Below are 25348 nucleotides of genomic sequence, written 5' to 3'. Positions count from 1 at the left end.
AATGCCAAAGGACTTCCTGCAGCAACAAATCCTTGGTGGGGCTGAGGAGTGGAAGGCATTGTTATGGCTCTTTTTGACTCATTCTGTCAGCAATATGATAAATACTGCCACCACAGGACACTGTTCCTTCCAGACAAAGCACGCCTTGGGCTTTTTGTGTGCTCTCTCATCAGCAAGACACAAATGGAATGCCATAATGTGTCCATTGTATATATTTTTGAATAAGTATAACAAAGACAGTATGCTTATTCCATTTAATCTCAGCTCTTAACTGTGAAAACATAGCACATTTCTTACACTAGTGGAATGGAGCAGGAGAAGCCTACACCAGTCTGGTTCCTGGCAGGCCATCCGAGGTACACTTGGTGGGAACCAAGCTGATGGCTTCTGGGCTCAGCTCCCTAAAGCCGAAGTTTTCCAGCTACAGTTCGACCAGGCAACATGTTGACCATCACAAGGAATTTAAGGAATTAAAGAAAGCTCCACTCAAACACGCTTAAACAATAAAGTGAAAAGTTGAGAGGCAGGTTTCAGGTAAGTCTTACTCCAGTTTCCTAAAGGCTTGTCACCAAGACTTAGGTTTTCTCTTTGCATTTTCCAGTAGACACTTCCATTCATGAGCACAGGAAAACTACCAGTGGCCCCTAAGGCTGAAAGCTTCCTTGTTCTCCAGTGTTGGGAGTAGAGATAAGAGTTCTGGGTTTCAGTCTGACTGGAATAACTTAGGTCCAATGCCCATCTCTGAACCAGTCACTTTCTTCAAGGGAAGGAATTGTACCCATCAGCTTAGACTCAGGTAACATGCCTGGGCAAGGCTAGCTCTTCAGAAGCAGCTGGGCTGCCTGGAGGAAGGGTGGACTCCTGAACAGAGTAGGATATTGGTATCAAAAGGAGGGAGATTAGATATCAAAGAAAACTGCTTTAGAGCACTTGGGCAGGGCCCTCTTTTTTCTGAAATCAACCAGAAGCAAGGATCTTGTGGAGTCCTTAGAATTAGCCATTCTGGGCTGCTGAAACCTTGTACTATATTCTATACAACTCATTTGCCAGGGAACTTGTGCTACTTTGAATTATATATTTTTATCTTTGGCTATTTTTTTCATCATTACTCAGTGAGCTTTAGTACTGAGCCGATGCATAGAAAACAAAATAAAAGTCTGTGTCTTGTTCTCGGAAGTCTAACAGGAGACAAAACCACCAGTATTAAAAAATAAGATAGCTCCCTGTCTGGTTATCTAGAGGGGTGAAGGAAGGGGATAAGAAAGGGAAGGAGCTTGGGTGGGGTGGGGGGGAGAAGGAAGGAAAAGAAGAAAGGAAGAGACACTAGCTGGCTTACTCATGGTATTATATTATTGAGTAAATCTGTCCCTCCTGCCACCAACCCTAGAATGGCTTATTCTATAGCTTATAGGGACCTGTGGGGAAGCAACAACTAGGTGGCCAATCAACTCCTAAAATTTGAAACATCTGCCTTTGTGACTTTTGATTTGAGCTCCTATTGGAAAACATTTTTTTTTCTTTTTTTATTCATAGCTTCTTAATGTGTGTGTCCTCTGCATCCTATTAGACACCCAGAGGGGCCTCTTGAACCTCAGTTTTAGCCGCTCTAGAGGCTAACTTCCATGTATTTCCCTGGGTTACCAAGAGAGAACTTTCTACAGGTTCCATAGCTTACAGTTTTCAGACCATTCCAAATGTTGTCTAGGGGCAAGTGTCTATCCTTCCATCTTTTTCCAGTTAGTGGTACAAGGGTAGTAACATGGCTCTGAGCATCTCGTTCCACGTACATATAGAAGTGTATGTGCTTACGTGGATGGTGCAGTTGCCTACAGTATGTCGTGGGAACATGGCGTACATTCTTCCCTAAGAGAGACAGCTCTCTATGGAGAAGGCAACATTCAGCAGGTCTTTTAGAACTCAGATGATGTTCACTAAGGGTGGGGACGAGGTGGCTACAACACTCAGAGCCTTGCTGGGCCCTGAGCGAGCAGCATCAGCACTACCTGGGAGCAGATGAGAAAGGCAGAATCATTGATCCCGCTCTAGAGCCACTGAACAGAATCTGCATTTCAGCAAGATCCTCAGGTCATCCTCAGGCCATCAGCGTAGGTTTGAGGAGCGCTCCTTTCGATCAGAGGGTCTCAGCCTTGGCAGCACAGTGGAGTCACTTGAGTAGCTTAAAAAAATACACATGCCTTGGCCCTACATCCAGGATTCTAATATAATTTGTTTTATGTGTGGCCCAGACATCAGTTGAAAAAAAACAAAACAAGAAGCCCCCTGGGTGATTCTAATGAGCTCTGTCTGGGTCTCAGCACTGAGGGAGAAGAAGCATGATGTACTTGGGCCCATGGCAGTGAGCATGGCTGGGTGGTGGGAAGGAAGGTGGCCTAAGGGTTGCGGCAGTTGAACACATCAGGCTGGAGAGAGAGCCAGCTGCACACCATTGGGTAGATCCTAAGGGAGCCATGGAAGGGTATAAAGAGGGGGATGGAGTGGTCAGCCTTGCGTTTGGGAAGTACTACGCCACCTCAAGAATGGAGAGGGGCTTACGGCAGGGAAGGTGTGCTAAAAATGAGACAGGTTGGGAGGGCCAGCTGCATAATTTGCAGAGTCCACTACAAAATGAAAATGTGGGCTGCTTCTTCAAAAAGCAGGAGAAAAGTGTCATTCAAGGTACCTAAGTGGTAAAACATTTTCCTTCTTTCTGTGGTCTCTCTTGACCTGTCCTGCTACTTTTTATTTGCTATTTAATCTTGTGCTCCCTCAGACACAGGCACTCTGACGGGGTAAGTGCAGACACCCAGAGGCACCCCCAGGTGCTCCCTGCTCCCATGACTCCAGGGTGAGCAGCCTGCTGGCTGCTGGATGTTCCCTTCCATTAATCACTAGACGGAGGTGCCATGCCCTACTCGGAGAAATAGTTAAAGAATGCAAATTTAAAGATAAAATTAAAAATTTCAAAACAGTACTGCAGAGTAGTAAACCCTCAGTGATAAGCCCTTCTGAGCATAGGTCCCTGATGACTACATTGCTGCTCGCCCGTAAGGCTGGCCCTGAGCCATGGCAGATGGGAGGCTGGGCTCGAGAGGTATCAACGAGATGGCCAAATCAGTGCATGGCGACCTTCAAAGACAACCGCTCTGAGAATCACAGCAAGATCTCTGGCTTGTGCGATCGATACACATTGGTACTATTAAGAGATCCGGGGAAACGGGAGCATTAATTATTGGGATTGGGGGCAGGGGCAACTTTAGGTACCTGTGAATACTCCCCTTGTTCCAATGTTTAATCATCCCTCTTGTCTCTGGTTTAATTGCATGAGCTGGCACTGTCAGAACAAGGATGAATAGTGGAGGGGACAGTGCGCCCTTATGCCTTCTTCTGACTCTAATTAGACAGCTCCAAGCCATTTATCCTGAACTTGATGCTAAATTTGGTTCACAATCAAGTGCCTATTTCTGTTCTCTTAAGGATTGTTTTCCGGAATAAGATTTTCGTGAAATGTCTTTTAGGCACCTACAGAACACACCCCACCACACTGGTTCTTTTCCAGCTCCATACAGGGTGCTGCACATGGATACACTTATGGGAGGATGCGAACAGGATGTCAAGTGGGGGTTTCCTTGTAGTCCGGGGTTGAGGTGAGGACAGAGTGGCGCTGGGCACCACAGGTTCTAAAGGGAACAGCCCTTGAGCCGGCACTAGAGTCGGAAATCCTCCCCCCGCTCCCCACCCCCAAACCTACTTGAGGATAGACAACTGGCCCACCTTTTGTCTGCCATGTGAACATCGATGAGGGCCCCAACAGGAAAGAGATTGAGGTTCCTGGAAAGAAGTTCTTCCCTCCAGGGGGCACTGTTTCCTGCTGAGAGCCAGATGGGCAGTGGAGGAGTGCTCCAGGAGACTCTTCTATATTTTGGGGGTGCCTGAAGAAGGACGAGTCCAGCACTGGTCAAATGTCTGCTAGGCAACAGATGTACTAATAATTCCGTGTGCCTGTCTGAACAGGGCAAAGAGACCAAAGAGCAAAGGTTGGAGAAGGGACAGCACAAAAGTGGCCTGTGTCTGGGCCAGCAAAGATCTGTGTTCCCCAAGGGCCAGGTGGGCAGTGTGGAAGATAGCACTCATCTTGCTTAAACCCAACAAGATGGCTGCTGTCTGGATGAGGTCCACACAAGGGCAAGAAGTTTGCAGTAGTTGCTGTGGGGGTGGCCCCGTTGGGACACGTTGAAGAGCTCTGGGTCCTCTGAAGAATCCATCAGAACCTCACAAGAGAGCCAGCATATGGATGCTGGGCAGCGCAGAAGGCACCAGAAGACAAGCCACGGTGAGACAGGCAGCCTGGTAACTGCTGAAGAGGCTAGAACCTAGAAGCTTGAAGGAAGAATAATGTAGAGCTTTGAACTAATTGTGAAATCAGAGTGGCCAACTAGCCTGGCCTAATTGTACTAGAGTTGTCAGAAAGTTACGGAATCCATACAAGATATCACTTAGAGATGAGGAAGCAGGAACTCCACATAGTAGCTGGAAAACAGTCAAGAAAGGAAGGAGGGAAGGAATTGTTTCATGTTTCTATTAAGCCCTGACACTTTTTGGGGGTTGAGCAGATGAGGCACTGCTATTTATTCTTTTACCTTCTTTGGGCTGAGCATGAGTAGGTGCTGGAACTCCTCTGCATCTCCCTCATGCCGTCTGGTAGTATGGCTGAGGAGTTATGTTAGAACACATTGTCAATACTTAATTTCTAGTTTGAATTTAAATAGTCACCAAATGTTTGCTCCCCCCAAGTTATGGGCCTGGGTCAGTGTAGGGCATTTGGAGGCATGGTGGGGGAGGACAGGCATCTTCCTACCCCTAAAGAGAGTAAGATCCCACTGGAGAGCCACAGTTCCGTACCCAGCCCCGCTGGAGAATAGCACTACAAAGGGACAGGATCCATGCTGAATTCAAATCCCCTGTGACTTACTCATTGTCTTTTATTTTATGTTAGGATGAAATCTGGGAATTTTATAAATGGCAAAAATCTATAAAGTGTGGAAGACTTCAAAGTGTTTTTTAGAGTCCATCCTGCCCCGATTATTTGTCAAGCCACCATTTTGTACCCAATTAATAAAAGACAAGCCAACCAAGTTCTCCAAATGTTCATCGCGGGACCTCTGGGTATCTTATCCCTGAGTCCTTCCCATCACGCGTGTTTGTCCAGGAAGCGGCATGATCGTTTCCCTCGTCTGGTCAGCAAAGCCCCTCTTCGTGGATAGCGAGCGTGCAACTAATAGTCTCTCTTGTCAAGGGAGGCTGTCTTGAAATCACATCATGCCCCCCCCCCCCCCCCGCCTTGGCTTTCTCAGTCTAGATCCAGTGGAAAAGGGAGGACTGGGTTATTTCAGTTCCGGCAATGGACACATCAAAATTGCCTCCCTCTTCCCTCCTCTTTCCCTGGAGGACCTAATTTATTTCACGCATTTTGACCTATCCCCGCTTAGAAACCGCCGCTGTGATTCTGTGTTGAGGCATTTCCCTGCTGCCTTTTTTGGCCCCCAGGCAAACCCAGGCCCTGGTTCCTCTGCACAATGATGTCAGTCTGGCTGCTGGGCCCAGCTGGATGGAGGTGTGTTTTATGAAGTTCAACCCTGCACCCTGGGCCATAAATACACGTTGTGCACATAAATGTACAGCTAACATTGCCCAGACCCCTCCGAAGCACCATGTTAATAAGCAGACAGTAAGTCTTTAAAATATGGAAAAGCAGTTAATCTTTCCGCTGGCAAATCCTTTGTAGGGGGTTGTTTTCCTCTGTTTCAGGATAGCTGCGTGCAAGGCTTTTCATCTCCTAGGATTTGGGGGGAAAAGAGAAGTTTGCTGGGGGGCTTCCTTGAGAACACTTGGGGAGCCTTCTACTAAGAGAAGAAATGTGTTAAAAATAATATCTTGCCCTTGTCCTTAAGCGAGGAATCACTCTGGGTCTGCCCCCAAGGAATTTGAGCACTAATAATTCCCATACAAGACAGCATGTCTGCTGCCCCCCGTGATAGACCCAAAAGGGGCTGGGCCTCAGAGGCTTGCCATCTGCCCCTGTTACTCCAGGAAGTCACCCAGCCTCTTGTTCCCCCATCTCTAAAATGGGCACAAGCGTTGTCTCATCCATATAACTTATATATATGAGTTTGCTTACCCTCTCTGAGTCCCAGTTTTCTCTTTTGCAGAAGGAGAAAGTCAGTACTCGGCCCTTAGCATCACACCCCATTTTATAAATGTTTGAAGAATACTGGAACACGTTCTCCTTCTAAAGAACTTCAATGTTACGGATTCACTTCATTTCTTTTGACAATCACCCCTCCTCCCCCAGTCAGTTTCCTCCCTTCCTCCCCTCCCCTGGTCTGCTCCCTGGCTGTCTTTCCTCCGGATGACGTGGTAGAAGGAACAGACTTGAGGGTGAGGTTGGGGGCTTAGCAGACAGAAGGTGCCTTGGGCCAATACCTGCTTGCTTCACGGGTGAGAGAGCAAGTTTGTAGCTTGCCTCCCACCTGCTGGGCAGCCATGACGTTTTCTGCGTGTCTCAGGCAGAGAATAGGAGGAGTTGCTAGTGGGTTGATTTAAGGATGATGTAAGTGAGAGCTCTCAATCTGGAGATGACATAGTCTTTTACCTTATAAATATTTCATTTCATTTGGTACTTTCATTTCTTCTTATTGCTAAGAAGACCCTTCATACGTTCTGTTTTTTGTTGCTTTCAACTCACATGTGGTCCTACTTGTTTAGTCCACTTATTCTTACTGTGACTAACGTGAGTCATGCATGGATTGCTTACTGATTTGCTATCCCTAACACATGATACACCTTATCCATCCCACTTATTTTTCTTGTTCTCCGTAGCAGAATTAAATATTCTTTGATGAATATTTCTAAATATTCTTAAATATTCATACTTTATTATAGTTTTGCAACATTGTTTTCCCACTCACTGTGTTTGGGGTATTCTTTCTTTTTTTTTTTTAAATTATTTGTTAATCTATTTATTTGAGAGAGAGAACACGAGGGGAGGGGCAGATGGAGAAGCAGACTCCCCACTGAGCCCAATGCGGGACTCGATCCCAGGACCCTGGGATCATGACCCGAGCCAAAGGCAGGCGCTTAACTGACTGAGCCACGCACGGATCCCTAGGGTATTCTTTCACAGCAATAAACAGTCTCCTTCCCCCTTTCATCTGGTGCCAAGTAGACCACAGAATGGACACACTGTTGCTTACTTAATCCTTCCTCTGTTGATGGACTTTGAGGTGGGTTTCCTTTTTTCTCCCTTCTCAATGAACAATGTTACCAAGAGCATCATTACACATGACTTCGAAGGTTCCTGAGCAGCCATGTATCTTACTGAGAAGTAAAACTACTGAAAAAATAGGATCGCTATGATTTCCACTGTAATAATAACAGATTATTCTCATCATGGTTTTATTCACTTTCCCACCAGCAGTGTAGAATGATGTTCACTTCTTCAGATGCCATCATTTGATGTTAGCATAGATTAAATTTTGGCCAATCTGCTACTAAAAAGTGCATTTCATTACTTTAGTCTCATTTTAATGTATATTTTCTCTAACTTTTAGTGAGATTGAGCTCCTTTTAATGTGTCAGGTGTCCATCCGTGTTTCCTCTTCTATAAGTCCTCTTGTGGATTTTGATACAAGTGAGGTCACATGCCTTGGTTTTGCTTCCCTTTACCTAAAACTCAAGCTATGCAATTGTCCAGACTATTCTTTTTTTTTTTTTAAAGATTTTATTTATTTATTTGAGAGAGAGAGAATGAGAGACAGAGAGCATGAGAGGGAGGAGGGTCAGAGGGAGAAGCAGACTCCCTGCCGAGCAAGGAGCCCGATGCGGGACTCGATCCCGGGACTCCAGGATCATGACATGAGCCGAAGGCAGTCGCTTAACCAACTGAGCCACCCAGGCGCCCCTGTCCAGATTATTCTTTATATTTACTCTTCTGAATGAATCTTCGGATCAATACCTCAAATTCCATCAAAAATCCCAATAAGAATCCCTTTGAATTCCTTTGCTTGAATTAAACGGTCCATTGAAAGAGAAATGACATCTTTCGTATACAAGTGCTCCTTTCCACCACCATTATACTCCCCCCCAATTCTTAGTTTGTCTCTTTATGTTCAGTAAAGTTTGGTCATTTTCTTCATATAGAAGTCTTTTACTAGATTTATTTGGGGCGCCTGGGTGGCTCAGTCGTTAAGCATCTGCCTTCGGCTCAGGTCATGATCCCAGGGTCCTGGGATCGAGCCCTGCATCGGGCTCCCGGCTCTCCCTCTCCTTTTGCTGCTCTCCCTGCTCAGTCTCTCTCTCTCTGTATCTCTCTGTCTCAAATGAATAAATAAAATCTTAAAAAAATATTTAGAGGGTGCCTGGGTGGCTCAGTCGTTAAGCATCTGCCTTCGGCTCAGGTCATGGTCCTGGGGTCCTGGGATCGAGCCCCGCATCAGGCTCCCTGCTCCGTGGGAAGCCTGCTTCTCCCTCTCCCACTCCCCCTGCTTGTGTTCCCTCTCTCGCTGTGTCTCTCTCTGTCAAAAAATAAATAAAATCTTAAAAAAAAAAAAAGATTCTTAGGCATTTCATAGTCATTATTGATACTCAGTGGTTCTTTATTTCATAAATATTTTTTTTCATTGGTTATTGCCTGTGTCCAGGGAGAGGCTGTGGTTTGATATGCTGATTATGTAACTGGTCAGCTTGCTGACTTCTTTATTCTAGTAGTTGGTCAGTGGGTTCACGTGGGTTTTCAATGAACACACTGATATCTGTTCTTTGGGTGACTTGGTCGTATTCACTTGCGGGTAGATTCTCAATGAGCATTTCAGGTTTTTTTTCACAGCAGTTGGTCTCCTTGTGTTTTTACAGCTTGGCCAAATGTTGATAATTTATACTTTATCCCCAAAGGTGTGTTTGCTCTAACTTTTCAAATTGCTTGCCATGGTATACATAATAGTCACTTAAAATGCTTAAATGCCTCTGGATCTTTTGGGTTTTAATGTGACTTTGTAACTTCTTTCTTTTGTGCCAAAGGCTGATTTATGTCAATGTTCTTTTAAACCAGAGCTTGGTTCTTTCAATTATCTTCACAGTTTTATTTGCATTTATTCTTCTGCTTTTATCTTTATAAATTCCTTTCGTCACTGAGTCAACAAATATTTGCAGAGAATCTGCTCAGTCCCAGGCACAGCTCTAGGTGCTGGTGTTGTAACAGATTACTGGGGCAGACAGATGCAGCCTTCCTCCCATGGAAACGGCAGTCTGGGGTGAAGGGTGGACAGGAAGCAAGTAAGGACGGAGCAGAGGCCCAGGCTAGAAGAAAGGTAGTCAGGTCACTGGGTCCTTGACAGGACTGATTCAGCGAAGTGGAAAGGAATACAGAAGAATTGTGGTGGGTTTGTGAAAGGAGGGGTGCGGGGAAGTGGACAGACTGTGGAGAATTCTTTTTAAGAGTCATGCTATGAAAGAAGACGGAGAAATAGGGCACTAGCTGGAGGTGAGGTCAAGGGAGAGTTTTCTTTTTCCCAAGGTGGGAGATGTGACAGCATGTTTGTGAACTGAGGGGAACTATGCAATGGTCATCTCTCGTCCCTTCCATCAGCCCCATCGTTGGAGAAGCCTGAGAGCTGGTGGAGAGAGCGATCAGTACACAACCCAGGGTACCAGAGGGAAGACCAAGGGTAGGGGCACAGGTGCAGGCATGTGTTCTTATTTTTTCCAGCTTCTCCATCCAAAAACTTAGTTCATTTATAGGCAAACCGTTTTTCCCCAATAAACATATTTAAGGTCATACTGCACAGATTTGAGTCTGGGCTGTTCTTAAATTGTCAAGGATTACTTGAATGTGTTTTTTTTTTTTTTTTAATTTTTAATTTCCACTGTTCATATATTTTTTCCTATTAATTTCTAATTGTACCCTACCCTAAAAGAACATGTCATTGATGCTTTCTGCTCTTTGGAATGTGTTGCAGTTCCCCGTGTTTGAAAATAGTTTATATTTTCTATTGTTTAGATATGAGGAATTTTCACTCCATTTTTAAATAAATCATGTGTTAATCACTTGTGGCATTTCTTTTTTTTTTTTTTTTTTATTCTTATGTTAATCCCCATACATTACATCATTAGTTTTAGATGAAGTGTTCCATGATTCATTGTTTGTGCATAACACCCAGTGCTCCATGCAGAATGTGCCCTCCTCAATACCCACCACCAGGTTAACCCATCCTCCCACCCCCCTCCCCTCTAGAACTCTGTTTGTTTTTCAGAGTCCATCGTCTCTCATGGTTCGTCTCCCCCTCCGATTTCCCCCGCTTCATTCTTCCCCTCCCGCTACCTTCTTCTTCTTCTTCTTCTTCTTTTTTTTTTTTTCTCAACATATATTGCATTATTTGTTTCAGAGGTACAGATCTGAGATTCAACAGTCTTGCACAATTCACAGCGCTTACCAGAGCACATACCCTCCCCAGTGTCTATCACCCAGTCACCCCATCCCTCCCACCCCACCCCCCACTCCAACAACCCTCAGTTTGATTCCTGCGATTAAGAATTCCTCATATCAGTGAGATTATATGATACATGTCTTTCTCTTTTTGACTTATTTCACTCAACATAATACCCTGCAGTTCCATCCACGTCGTTGCAAATGGCAAGATCTCATTCCTTTTGATGGCTGCATAATATTCCATTGTATATATATACCACTTCTTCTTTATCCATTCATCTGTCGATGGACATCTTGGCTCTTTCCACAGTTTGGCTATTGTGGACATTGCTGCTATAAACATCGGGGTGCACGTACCCCTTCGGATCCCTACTTTTGTATCTTTGGGGTAAATACCCAGTAGTGCAATTGCTGGATCATAGGGTAGCTCTATTTTCAACTTTTTGAGGAACCTCCATACAGTTTTCCAGAGTGGCTGAACCAGCTTGCATTCCCACCAACAGTGTAGGAGGGTTCCCCTTTCTCCGCATCCCCGCCAACATCTGTCATTTCCTGACTTGTTAATTTTAGCCATTCTGACTGGTGTGAGGTGGTATCTCATTGAGGTTTTGATTTGGATTTCCCTGATGCTGAGCGATATTGAGCACTTTTTCATGTGTCTGTTGGCCATTTGGATATCTTCTTTGGAAAAATGTCTGTTCATGTCTTCTGCCCATTTCTTGATTGGATTCTTTGTTCTTTGGGTGTTGAGTTTGATGAGTTCTTTATAGATTTTGGATACTAGCCCTTTATCTGATATGTCATTTGCAAATATCTTCTCCCATTCTGTCGGTTGTCTTTTGGTTTTGTTGACTGTTTCCTTTGCTGTGCAAAAGCTTTTTATCTTGATGAAGTCCCAATAGTTCATTTTTGCCCTTGCTTCCCTTGCCTTTGGCGATGTTTCTAGGAAGAAGTTGCTTCGGCTGAGGTCAAAGAGGTTGCTGCCTGTGTTCTCCTTTAGGATTTTGATGGACTCCTGTCTCACATTGAGGTCTTTCAACCATTTGGAGTCTATTTTTGTGTGTGGTGTAAGGAAATGGTCCAGTTTCATTCTTCTGCATGTGGCTATCCAATTTTCCCAACACCATTTGTTGAAGAGACTGTCTTTTTTCCATTGGACATTCTTTCCTGCTTTGTCAAAGATGAGTTGACCATAGAGTTGAGGGTCCATTTCTGGGCTCTCTATTCTGTTTCATTGATCTATGTGTCTGTTTTTGTGCCAGTACCATGCCGTCTTGATGATGACAGCTTTGTAATAGAGCTTGAAGTCCGGAATTGTGATGCCGCCGGCTTTGCTTTTCTTTTTCAATATTCCTCTGGCTATGCGGGGTCTTTTCTGGTTCCATACAAATTTTAGGATTATTTGTTCCATTTCTTTGAAAAAAGTGGATGGTATTTTGATGGGGATTGCACTGAATGTGTAGATTGCTCTAGGTAGCATTGACATCTTCACAATATTTGTTCTTCCAATCCATGAGCATGGAACGTTTTTCCATTTCTTTGTGTCTTCCTCAATTTCTTTCATGAGCATTTTATAGTTTTCTGAGTACAGATCCTTTGTCTCTTTGGTTAGATTTATTCCTAGGTATCTTATGGTTTTGGGTGCAATTGTAAATGGGATCGACTCCTTAATTTCTCTTTCTTCTGTCTTGTTGTTGGTGTATAGGAAAGCCACTGACTTCTGTGCATTGATTTTATATCCTGCCACTTTACTGAATTCCTGTATGAGTTCTAGCAGTTTTGGGGTGGAGTCTTTTGGGTTTTCCAAATAAAGTATCCTATCATCTGCAAAGACTGAGAGTTTGACTTCTTCTTTGCCAATTTGGATGCCTTTGATTTCTTTTTGTTGTCTGATTGCTGTGGCTAGGACTTCCAATACTATGTTGAATAGCAGTGGTGATAGTGGACATCCCTGCCGCGTTCCTGACCTTAGGGGGAAAGCTCTCAGTTTTTCCCCATTGAGAATAATATTTGCTGTAGGTTTTTCATAAATGGCTTTTATGATATTGAGGTATGTACCCTCTATCCCTATACTCTGAAGAGTTTTGATCAAGAAAGGATACTGTACTTTGTCAAAAGCTTTTTCTGCATCTGTTGAGAGGATCATATGATTCTTGTTCTTTCTTTTGTTAATGTATTGTATCACATTGATTGATTTGCGGATGTTGAACCAACCTTGCAGCCCAGGGATAAATCCCACTTGGTCATGGTGAATAATCCTTTTAATGTACTGTTGGATCCTATTGGCTAGTATTTTGGTGAGAATTTTTGCATCCATGTTCATCAGGGATATTGGTCTGTAATTCTCCTTTTTGTTGGGGTCTTTGTCTGGTTTTGGGATCAAGGTAATGCTGGCCTCATAAAATGAGTTTGGAAGTTTTCCTTCCGTTTCTATTTTTTGGAACAGTTTCAGAAGAATAGGTATTAATTCTTCTTGAAAGGTTTGGTAGAATTCCCTTGGGAAGCCATCTGGCCCTGGGCTTTTGTTTTTTGGGAGATTTTTGATGACTGCTTCAATTTCCTTAGTGGTTATAGGTCTGTTCAGGTTTTCTATTTCATCCTGGTTCAGTTTTGGTAGTTGATACATCTCTAGGAATGCATCCATCTCTTCCAGGTTATCTAATTTGCTGGCATATAGTTGCTCATAATATGTTCTTATAATTGTTTGTATTTCTTTGGTGTTGGTTGTGATCTCTCCTCTTTCATTCATGATTTTGTTGATTTGGGTCATTTCTCTTCTCTTTTTGATAAGTCTGGCCAGGGGTTTATCAATCTTGTTAATTCTTTCAAAGAACCAGCTCCTAGTTTCGTTGATCTGTTCTACTGTTCTTTTAGTTTCTATTTCATTGATTTCTGCTCTGATCTTTATGATTTCTCTTCCCCTGCTGGGTTTAGGCTTTATTTGCTGTTCTTTCTCCAGCTCCTTTAGGTGTAGGGTTAGGTTGTGTACTTGAGACCCTTCTTGTTTCTTGAGAAAGGCTTGTATTGCTATATACTTTCCTCTCAGGACTGCCTTTGCTGCATCCCAAAGATTTTTTTGTGTTTTCATTTTCACTGGTTTCCATGTATTTTTTTAATTCTTCTTTAATTTCCTGGTTGACCCATTCATTCTTCAGTAGGATGCTCTTTAGCCTCCATGTATTTGAGTTCTTTCCGACTTTCCTCTTGTGATTGAGTTCTAGTTTCAAAGCATTGTGGTCTGAAAATAGGCAGGGAATGATCCCAATCTTTTGGTACCGGTTGAGACCTGATTTATGACCTAGGATGTGATCTATTCTGGAGAATGTTCCATGGGCACTAGAGAAGAATGTGTATTCCGTTGCTTTGGGGTGGAATGTTCTGAATATGTCTGTGAAGTCCATTTGGTCCAGTGTGTCATTTAAAGTCTTTATTTCCTTGTCGATCTTTTGCTTAGACGATCTGTCCATTTCAGTGAGGGGGATGTTAAAGTCCCCCACTATTATTGTATTGTTGTCGATGTGTTTCTTTGCTTTTGTTATTAATTGCCTTATATAATTGGCTGCTCCCATGTTAGGGGCATAGATATTTACAATTGTTAGATCTTCTTGTTGGATAGATCCTTTAAGTATGATATAGTGTCCTTCCTCATCTCTTATTACAGTCTTTGGGTTAAAATCTACTTTGTCTGATATAAGGATTGCCACCCCAGCTTTCTTTTGGTGTCCATTAGCATGGTAAATGGTTTTCCACCCCCTCACTTTCAATCTGGGGGTGTCTTTGGTTCTAAAATGAGTCTCTTGTAGACAGCATATCGATGGGTCTTGTTTTTTAATCCAGTCTGTTAGCCTGTGTCTTTTGATTGGGGCATTTAGCCCATTTACATTCAGGGTAACTATTGAAAGATAGGAATTTAGTGCCATTGTATTGCCTGTAAGGTGACTGTTACCGTATATTGTCTGTGTTCCTTTCTGGTCTATGTTGCTTTTAGGCTCTCTCTTTGCTTAAAGGACCCCTTTCAAGATTTCCTGTAGGGCTGGTTTTGTGTTTGCAAATTCCTTTAGTTTTTGTTTGTCCTGGAGCTTTTTATCTCTCCTTCAATTTTCAATGACAGCCTAGCTGGATAGAATATTCTTGGCTGCATATTTTTCTCATTTAGTGCTCTGAATATATCCTGCCAGTCCTTTCTGGCCTGCCAGGTCTCTGTGGATAGGTCTGTTGCCAATCTAATGTTTCTACCATTGTAGGTTACATATCTCTTCTCCCGAGCTGCTTTCAGGATTTTCTCTTTGTCTATGAGACTCGTAAGTTTTAGTATTAGATGTCGGGGAGTTGACCTATTTTTATTGATTTTGAGAGGGGTTCTCTGTGCTTCCTGGATTTTCATGCCTGTTTCTTTCCCCAAATTAGGGAAGTTCTCTGCTATAATTTGCTCCAATATACCTTCTGCCCCTCTCTCTCTTTCTTCTTCTTCTGGGATCCCAATTATTCTAATGTTGTTTCGTCTTATGGTATCGCTTATCTCTCGAATTCTGCCCTCGTGATCCAGTAGTTGTTTATCTCTCTTTTTCTCAGCTTCTTTATTTTCCATCATTTCATCTTGTATATTACTGATTCTCTCTTCTGCCTCATTTATTCTAGCAGTTAGCGCCCCCATTTTTGATTGCACCTCATTAATAGCCCTTTTGATTTCTACTTGGTTGGATTTTAGCTCTTTTACTTCTCCAGAAAGGGTTTCTCTAATAACTTCCATATTTTTTTCAAGCCCAGCTAGTATCTTTAAAGTGATGATTCTGAACTCTAGATCTGACATCGTACTAATGTCCGTATTGAGTAGGTCCCTGGCAGTCGGTACTACCTCTTGTTCTTTTTGTTGAGGTGATTTTTTCCGTCTTGTCATTTTGTGCAGAGGACAATAGATTAATGAGAGAACAAAATGCTAGCAGAGTAACCACGTCCCCAGAAAATATACTCTAAACAAATCAGAAAAGACCTGAAGCAGTGGGATAAGAAAGGGAAAGAGAGGAAAAAGAAAAAGAAAAAAAAAAAGATAAAAACAACAACAAACAAAACAGAACAACAACAACAAAAGGAAAACCAGAATGTGATCAAATATGATCTATATGGTATATAGATCAGTGCCACACACTAGATTTGGGGTGTATTTTGGTCTTTTAGGAGAAAGTGCCTCCCAAAATTTTAAAGAAAGAAAGACTTATATATGTACAAAAATAAGGGTTGATATGATGAAGGGATGGAATATGACTGTAAAAATGGAAATTATAAAAAATGTTATAAAAGGAATTGATAAGAAGTTGTTTGAAAAAAGAAAGAAGAGGATTTAAAAAAAGAAAAGAGAAGAAGAGACAAAAAAAAGGGGAGAGGATGTGATCAGTCAGGGGAATAGAAAGCAGCATATACTAGAGATTTAGGGTATATTTTAATCTGTTAGAAGAAACTATCTCAAAATTTTAAAGAGAGAACAACTTATATATATAAGCCAAAAATGTGGGTAACTACTATGAAGGGATAGAATATGACTCTAAAAATGAAAAATAAAAATGTTTTTTTTAAAGGATTGATAAGATGTTGGTTGAAAAAGGGAAAAAGAAAAATTCAAAAAGAGATAAAAAGACAAAAAGACCATTAAAAAAAATTAACTTTAAAAGACTAAAGAATCATGGTAAAAAAGCCGTGAATTCTATGTGCAGTAGTCCCTTAGCGCTGGAGTTCTGCCGTTCTCATTGATCGGTAGACTTGGTCTTGGCTGGCTGTTCTCGCTGATATTCCGGGGAGGGGCCTGTTGCCGTGGTTTCCAAATGTCTCTGCCGGAGGCGGAAGTGCCCCGCCCTTGCCCCCTCCCGGCTAAGTAATCTGCTCGGCTTTGCTCTCCGGGGCTTTTGTTCCCTGCGAGCTTTCCGTACAGCTTTGGAGGCGGAGAGTGAAAATGGCGGCCTCCCAATCTCCGCCCCGGAGGAGCCGAGAACTCGGGGCCCCGCTCCTCAGTGAGCCCCCAGAGAAAAGCCGCCAGTCACTCCCGTCTCCCCGGTCTCCGGCCGCACTCCGTGCTCGCCGGCCTGTGACCGCACGTTTCTATCTCTGGCACCCGACCCCGTCTGGAGTCTCCAAACGCAGGAGATCCCTGCGGTGCACTCGCCCGCCGCTCCTCCCGGGGGAGGAAGGTGAGTCTCCCCGGATCTGCCGCTTGTGGGGTCCCTGCTGGAGGAGCAGGGGCCCGACTGGGCCGCGGATCACGGTTTATGGCCACCCCGAGCTGAGAGCCCGCGCCTGGGCTCCGTCTCTGCAGCTGGCTTCCCTGCTCTGATACCTGGGAGCTCGGCCACACTCAGGCACCCCCGGTCTTTCTGTGACCCCGAGGGTCCTGAGACCACACTGTCCCGGAGGGTTCCACCCCCCGCTTAGCCACCAGAGTGACGTCCCTCAGCGGAGCAGACTTTTAAAACTTCCGATTTTGTGCTCCGTGGTTCTATCACTTGCCAGAAGCGGCCGACGGAGGCCCCTCCCCCGCCGTCTGTCCTCCCGAATATCGCCTTGGATTCACTTCTCCGCACGTCCTACCTTCCAGAAAGTGGTCGCTTTTCTGATGAGAGAGTTGTTGCTCTTCTTTTCTTCGATCTCCTGTTGAGTTTGTCGGTGTTCAGAATGGTTTGATCCCTATCCAGCTGAATTCCTGAGAGGAGACGAAATCCAGGTCTCCTACTCCTCCGCCGTCTTGCTCCGCCCCTCACTTGTGGCATTTCTATGAGTTTATACACTGTGATCATAAAGGTTCATATCATAGCTTGTTATACTACTATACTATTTTTCAGTACAAACTGTTTTCTGTATTACATTTTAATGATTCTCCCTCTGAATATTTGTAGAAGAATACTACTAAACCTGTCTCTCTCTTTTGTCTTTAGCATTTTTCTGGTGTCTTTTTTCCTCTCCTGCCATTCTGTTTTAGGAGTGTCTCCTTGCAAAGGATAATGCTGGTGTTTTCGTAAACCCAATTTAAGAATCTCTGCCTTTTTTTAAAATTAATTTTTTGAGTCTCTGCCTTTCAATATGTGAATCTAATCAACAGACATTAATCATGATTGCTAATAATTTTATATTATACCAGTAGTCATGTGTGTGTGCTCGCATGCACCTGTGTGTTGTTTACCGTGCTCTCTTAGATTAATCAGATCTTCATCCTTCGGTTTATTTTCAGTAATTATCCCTAAATTTTAAAACACAAGTTTCTACCTACATCTCCAGTTAGTTAGAATCTATTTTCCTCTGGATTCTGACATACCTTTTATTATTTCCTTTTTTCCATTCCCTCAGAACTTGAAAAATGTTGCTCTGTTTTCTTCATCTTAAGTCCCCCATTGAGAAGTTTGTGTCATTCTCATTCTTCTTTAAGTAATTTGTTTCTAGAGACACTTTCAGGATTGGTCTGCATCTTTGATGATCTGAAGTTTCACTCGTGCATGAATGGACCCTTTTAGTGAAAAAAAAAAAGTCAAAATTTTCTTCATTTGGAAAATATCCTCTCTCCCTTTGGAGCTTCTATTTCATATTTTCATCTCTTTTTCCTTTTTTTTGGCCATCTGGTAGATTCATTTGGCTTAATATTCTAGTCAATCATTTGTTCTTTAAAGAGTTGTATGATCTTGGTTTCGCATTTGTCTTTGAGACTCTGTTAACCTGCCTTCACCATGGAAATCATTGGTTCTCTGATGAGCACCATCTAAGGTAGGTTATTTTCATTCTGATAGGCATCACCCATTTCAAAGAGGCCCCCTACTAGAGCAATGTCTTTGCAGAGGAGAGAAGGTACCTAGTGCTAAAAGGGGGAGGGTAAAGCCAACAATTTTAAAGTCTAAGTGAGACAGCAAGGTTGAATTTTTTTCCTCAAGCCAAGTAGAGTTATGGAGAAGGGTGGGAGGGCGGAGTCCATGTTCCAGAGTATGGATGGCATTAAGGAAGCATCTCTGAGCAAAGGCATGCCTGTTCCCTGCTATGGATTAAAAAAAACACACACACACAAACATAATTGCAGAATATTAGATGAATAGGCATCCAGCATTCGTAGACAAGAAACAAGTTGTGTTATAATCTTTGAGCCATTTTTGGATAATTCAACATAAGAGGCATTAAAAGGTAAAAATAAAAAGGTCGTCCTTTCTCCTCTTTATAATTTCCCACAAAACAGAAGGATTCTTCTCATTGCATGATTTCAGTAAGTTGTGGTGATCCACTTCAGAGAATAGAACAAATTTGTTGAGAGAAAGATGAATGAAGGTAAAACTTACAGAGAAATTGACCGCTTTGTTAAGTTACAGTCTACCTCATCCGACTGAACAGAATTTAGCGAAATATCATGAAAAATTATATTATATGACAGGGATTCTAGACTTGGGGCTAAGCAACTGGAAGAATGTGGGATTTTGTTCTCTAATTTGTTCCTCCAAAGAATCAGTGGTATTTCTTGCTCTAAGAGTGTTTTGACAGTGGTGTTACTTTGTCATTTCACTGTGTCGGGTGATGAGCGAGCAGGTGCCAATAGGCTTACTTTCCGTTGGACTAGCTGTCCTGTTGGACCCGGATGTCAGCGCGGCCGCATAGCCTGAGCGCTAGCATGCACGGCCTCAACATTGTGGAACTCCCAAACGACCCGCGTTAATCTCATGCAAACATTGTACCTCTATTACGGGCAGAAATTGTGCGAAGCAGTCCAGGGAAGGGTCTAGGAAATTCACTGCATCATTCTGGGGAGAGAGACCAAGAACATTGAATGTAATCTGGGAGAAGGAAGCAAGGCTTGGAAAAGCCTGACCCCATCACCTTGGAAATTGGGTTGATTTAGCCAACCTGACTCTCCTGTTTTGTGCACGTGACATTCCAGTCTTCCCAAGGTGAGTTTTAGGAGCTATGTGTAGCTGCAGGCATAGGTTTTAACTGTTGTCTTTTTAGTGAAGCTTGGTATTTAAAATTGAAGAGCCTCACGGAGGAGGCAAGTTCAGTAGTAAGGCAGTCTCTGAGAACTGTTTTCCAAAATATTAGAGGAGTTAACTCCCCAGGGGAGAAGTTTTCCTCAGGATTCTTGACTTGACAGATGGTAAACAACCACTCACTCTCTCTGTGCTTCATGTTCCAACAGGTCCTTTGTCATCCAGCAAATTCCAAGCAGCAATCTGTTCATGGTGGTGGTGGACAGCAGCTGCCTGTGTGAGTCTGTGACCCCCATTACCATGGCGCCCATTGAAATCAGGTATATCCTTTCGTGCGTGGGTCCAGCCACTGCTGCTGAAGCTGGTGAGGGGGATGGACAGTAAGGAAACCTAGGGGAGAAATACTACAGAGGGGGAAATGACAGCCTTTCCACAACTGGAGAGAGAAAAGTATTTAAGGGAGTTCAGTGCCAAGGTTTGACCTCCAACATGCAGAGTAAGGGAAAGTGACATCTGGGCAATATGCCTTAACTACAGTCAACATAACGAATCCCTTAAGTGTGAACGTTTAAAGGCGCAGAAGATCAGAAGGCGTCCGGAGTCTTGTCATGGCTTCCATCCTGAGGTAAGTCTGCGAACCCTTCTTGTTCTCTTTTTCCACCAGATTCACTGTGAGAGTCTCATAATGGTCAAGGAACTGTAGCAAAGAAGTTTACTGGTGAGGAAACAATCCCTTGCAGGCAGATCAGTGGAAGCAGTGGAAGGCTAGCGGCACTCTACTTTAGCCCCTCAACGCCTTCACGTTCCGTCTGTGCTTCATGGTCTTATTCCATCTCTGTATATAGTTTAAAGCTTCTTTACTCTCTTCCTTCCCTATTATGGCTGTGCTGCCGTGTAATTACTTTATGCTATTATATACACTGTGGCTCTGACCATCTTGGTTTACTTATTTCAAATTGTAGTTCAAATCATGTTCCCCTGCTGACTTTTCGACAGCCTTTTATTTGCAAGAAGTCCATGGAAAGCAGAAGTGGCAATACTGGTGTCAGATCCAGAGTCACAGTTTATGCAGGTGGAATGATAAGCTTCCAAACCCCCTCACCACCTGAAGGCAAAACTATAAAGGCGCTCCATTTACACCAGAAGTGAGGATCGGGAAAAAAAATTAAACTTAGCGCTGAGAAAGGAGAATACCCCCAAAGTACCATAGGCAAAAAAAACCTTTTTAGTCTAGCAAAAATAACAGAAATTTAAAAACTAACTCCACACCACTTCAAAAAAATGTAAAGCCTGTCTAGACCAGTTATTATTATGGAGAGCCTGGGAAGATCTCTATTTTTAAAAACGCCACCAAAGCCAACTGACTGACTTTAAATCCCACCTTTAAATAGCAAATAATTTTAATCTTAAACTCTCCAAGTCCTAGAGAAGATGTTAAAGTCACTAGAGTACCAATAAGAACTTGGAATTTATCGAGAATGTTTGCTTCTATATTCAAAAGAGTGTTCAGTAGCAACATATTATGCAAATATATGCTGGAAAGATCTTTGCTCAAATTCAATGATAAAATTCAAATAAAAAAATCTTTGTGTAAAATTCAAATACAAGTAATAGTACCCAAACACTAAAATCGCTTCAATTAAAACCAGAATGCCTGGGCGCCTGGGTGGCTCAGTTGGCTAAGCGACTGCCTTCGGCTCAGGTCATGATCCTGGAGTCCCGGGATCGAGTCCCGCATCGGGCTCCCTGCTCGGCAGGGAGCCTGCTTCTGCCTCTGACCCTCCCCCCTCCCATGTGCTCTCTCTCTCTCATTCTCTCTGTCTCAAATAAATAAATAAAATCTTTAAAAAAAAAAAACAGAATGCCTATGTAGACAACTAAAGTCACTAGAGTAAAAATCTTTTGGAGTTAATAAGATAATTTACTTTGGTAGATAGATATAAGATCAACATTCAAAAAATTAGTATTTCTTTCTGTATGTTTCTAGATCTAGTAAGATGAGGTCAGTAGGACAGCATAGAAATTCTTAGATATGACAAAGGTTCAATTCAAAGGGGAAAATATAGATTCGATTTAAATGGTAAAATAATAGTCTCACAAGAAATTTTAGGGATTGGAGAAATCTTTCTATCAAGACCATACAGCGATGGATGAAAAACAGAATTTCTTTATATACAAATTATAAATTTTTTTATGGAAAAAGATAATTTTATTTATTTATTTTTTAAAGATTTTATTTATTTGACAGAGAGAGACACGGTGAGAGAGGGAACACAAGCAGGAGGAGTGGGAGATAATACAGTAGAGCTAGAAAAATGGAGCTGGAAGAATTTCCATCAACCAGTGGATAAAAAGCACACTGCAGAAAGGATTACATAATACGATCTCATTTTTATAAAACAAAGCCCTCCTTTCCCCAAACGAAAAGAAAGAAGACACACACAAAGCCTTCTATAACTGTTTCTGTAATGATCAGAACCCTTAGATGTCAACTTTTACTTACATTCTGACAGGAAAACATTAGAAGGCCGATATTCTGCTGTTCTTATTCGATCACAACAGACATCTCCACCAACAGCCCTTGGCCTCTTGAGTATTCTGCGTAATAGTATGCACAGAGTAGTTTGGAACATTTTATGCGCTGACAATTGAAATCAGAGATACTCATCACAAACTTGATAAAATTTAGACAAGTCCATTTCCTTGCACTATCTAGGTTCCAAAAGACTTGATTCCTACATTGGAGGGTGTAGGGGGAGGTCTGGGGACTTGATACAGCTCGGAAGGTTGAAGGCATCTTGGGATCTATCTGGTTCTAACAGCTCCTGTCTTCCCCTGTAGGAGAATGCAAGGGAGTGTGGAGGTGCGCCCAGTCTGCAGGCCAAGATGGTCCTTATCCTCTTCCCTCTGCTCTTGATGCTCTTCTCAAGGTGACACTGACTGAAATGTTCTCTTGGCATGCTAAATTATGGATAAACTGTGAACCAAAATATGGTGCGACATAGGAGACATGAAATGTAGTCCAACCATCAGCATCTCATGATTTTAAACTGTGCGTGATATAAACTCTTAAAGATATGTTGACAAAAAAAGTTATCTTTTTACTTTGCCAGTCATGCAAATGTGAGTTTGCTACATGATAATCACCCTTCATCAGAAATGGGACTGCGAGTGAGCAGTGTCCCTTCTGCTTGAAACCCATTGAAACCAATTTAAAACTGTGTACTTTTTAAATAAAGTATATTAAAATCATCATCTTTTGATTTTTGCTTTATTTCTGAGACTGCAGACTGAATATTGCATGGAAAAGTCACCCATTCCAGATACCGGGAAAGGAGGATTGTTGGCAGAGACTTCGTTCTAAAGCAGATTCTAGACAAATATTTCACAATTGTTTAGGTGCTTCACTCTCAGTTATAAAAATATTTACAGAAGTAAACCAAAATATCATCTGCATGGGAAGAGTTTATGACAAAGAACCCTGAATTTTTTTGAACTAAGCTTCAATAGAAATCATAATTTGGATGAGAACACAAGCCCCCATAATACTCGAGTGTTGGGAGTAGAAATAAAGCTGTAAATCCTAGGAATTCATTCTGAAAAGACTTGACAGAGGAAAAGAACAATAACTAGGGGCACCTGGGTGGCTCAGTCTTTAAGCATCTGCCTTCAGCTCAGGGCATGGTCCCAGGGTCCTGAGATCGAGCCCCACATCGGGCTCCCTGCTCGGCAGGAAGCCTGCTTCTCTCTCTCTCACCACCCGCCCCCCCACCACTTGTGTTCCTGCTCTCACTGTGTCTCTCTCTGTCAAATAAATAAATAAAATCTTAAAAAAAAAAAGAACAATGATTATAAATGACTGTCAAGCTTATTGCTTGAGCATTTGGCTTCTGGCTTTCCCCATAAACAAGGGATGAAATTAGATCTCAAATATTACAAGATGTGAAATTACCCAGACATGTAAGCATTCCTAAAACACTGGATCCTGACCCAAAGAAAACAGATTCCACTGGATCATGGTTACCAAATAAAGTGGAATAATTTCCATGCCTCAGTAGAATTGAGACTGCCTTATTTTATAAGACAGGCATCTAAAGTTGTGGGGAGAATGCCACTAAAACTAAAAACAAAACAAAACAACAAAAAAACCACATTATGCTGTTGATATTTTAGAGAAACTGATGGAATCGTACTGCCTTATCCTAAAATGATGCCAGTATTTATAAGAATAACAATACTACATTGCTATATATCTTGAAATTCTAATACCTCCAGTGTTGTTAACAATATAACAATACTGTAACATGCGAAGCTGTCAAAATTTCAACAAGGATGGGGCTATATAGTTTTGTAACCATGGTGGTCATTGATATTATTCAATTCTGTGCTAAGTAAATGAATGAATTCATTTATGGCCCACACAAGTATCAACACATTATATTTATGCTAAATAACCGTAATTATTTTTTTATAAAAAATAACATTACATGACCTACCATTCTCCTTTATATTTCTATAGAACTGGCAACAATAGGTCAAATATATAATAATGCCCATAACTAATACTAATAATACAAAATATGTGTCTGATAAATATTTATAATTTCACTCCCTATCTATTCACTATTCATTACCTATAAATTCCCTCCCTGTTCCAAGCAGGGGTGTGGCATCATTTTTAGTACCTTGTGACATGAAGATAGCATAGTTGAGTCACACTGTTGGTTTGTGGCATCCTCAGGCATCACCTTCAGGTGAATGACCCCCCGACCCCCCAGAGCCTCAGAGTCTCTGTTCCCTCAGTGACTCCAACCGACTGGCCATTCCATTTATCTATTTGGATATCTAATAGTTTTCTCCAACATAATGTGACCAGAGCAGAAATCTTGATCTCCCTCCACCAAACTCTTTCCTTCCACCTGACTCAGCTTCTCAAACCAAACTCCTCGGAGACTCTTGTCTGCTCGTTCCTTCTCAGCCCATCACTCAAAGAGAGTCTCATTTCAACAATAATGGGGCTATATGGTATTAGGACCTTCGGAAAGTGACGTTCCTCCTCATGTCTTTGTTTCTTCATCCATAAAAGAGATGGTAATCATGTTTACTCCCTAGGTTGGATGTGAGAATCACACAGGTTAATCAAACAAGGAAGGTATTTTTAAAGAGCACCAGACAGAGTCAGATCTCAGGAAACGTTCACTGCTAGGTTTGTGATAGTTCATGGTGCTTTTATTTTTATTATATGCCAAACACTGTTCTAAGAGCTGGAGACAAAGCCACAGATGGTATCAGAGAAGTCCTTGCCCTCATAGAGCTACGATAGAGTAGGAGAAATAAAAAATAAAGCTATTCCGAATACCAGCGAAAGCAAAAGTGAAAGCGTTACATAGCACACCTAGTTACTAAAATTTTGGCTGGGACATTCAGTATACAGTTGACCCTTGAACAGCGCAGGGTTAAGTGGTACCAACCCCCCGCCTCCCATGCAGCTGAAAAGTCTATGTACAACTTTTGACTCCCCAAAACCTTAACCACTAATAATAGCTTACTATTGACCGGAAGCCTTACAGATAACCTAAATAGTCAACTAACACATATTTTGTGTGTTATATGTATTATAAACTGTATTCTTACAATAAAGTAAGCTAGAGAAAAGAAAATATTAGAAAATCATAAGGAAGAGAAAATGCATTCACAGGTATGTACTGTATTTATTAAAAAAAACAAAAACAAAAACAAAAATCCTCCCACAAAAACAAATCAGTGTGTAGAGGGACCTGCACGGTTCAATCCCATGTTGTTCAAGGGTCACCTGTAATTGGTAACAGATTCAGAGGCGCCTATAACTCATTATAGTGTAACATTGCAACAGTGCTTTTCCAAAGAGAGAAAGCTTTCACATATATATACATGGATATCCATATTTAAT

At 42.2% G+C, this 25348-nt stretch overlaps 1 protein-coding gene across 1 annotated transcript in view; it reads left to right on the top strand.

Annotated features, from left to right (window-relative positions):
- The window catches only part of CACNA2D3 (calcium voltage-gated channel auxiliary subunit alpha2delta 3), an 856401-nt gene extending 833721 nt beyond the window's left edge, over positions 1 to 22680 (top strand). Inside the window, exons 36-38 of the mRNA XM_034997896.1 lie at positions 19629 to 19741; positions 19962 to 20044; positions 22261 to 22680. Of these exons, the coding sequence (XP_034853787.1) occupies positions 19629 to 19741; positions 19962 to 20044; positions 22261 to 22353 (289 nt within the window). The 3' untranslated portion in view covers positions 22354 to 22680. The remainder of the gene's footprint in view (positions 1 to 19628; positions 19742 to 19961; positions 20045 to 22260) is intronic.
- The last annotated feature ends 2668 nt before the right edge of the window (positions 22681 to 25348 follow it).

The sequence above is a fragment of the Mirounga leonina genome, unplaced genomic scaffold (genome assembly GCF_011800145.1).
Source record: "Mirounga leonina isolate KUSES-001 unplaced genomic scaffold, KU_Mleo_1.0 Mir_94, whole genome shotgun sequence".
NCBI classification, from domain to species: domain Eukaryota; kingdom Metazoa; phylum Chordata; class Mammalia; order Carnivora; family Phocidae; genus Mirounga; species Mirounga leonina.
The sequence above is the reverse complement of the archived record's forward strand: the minus strand, read 5'-3'. Positions and strand labels throughout refer to the sequence as shown.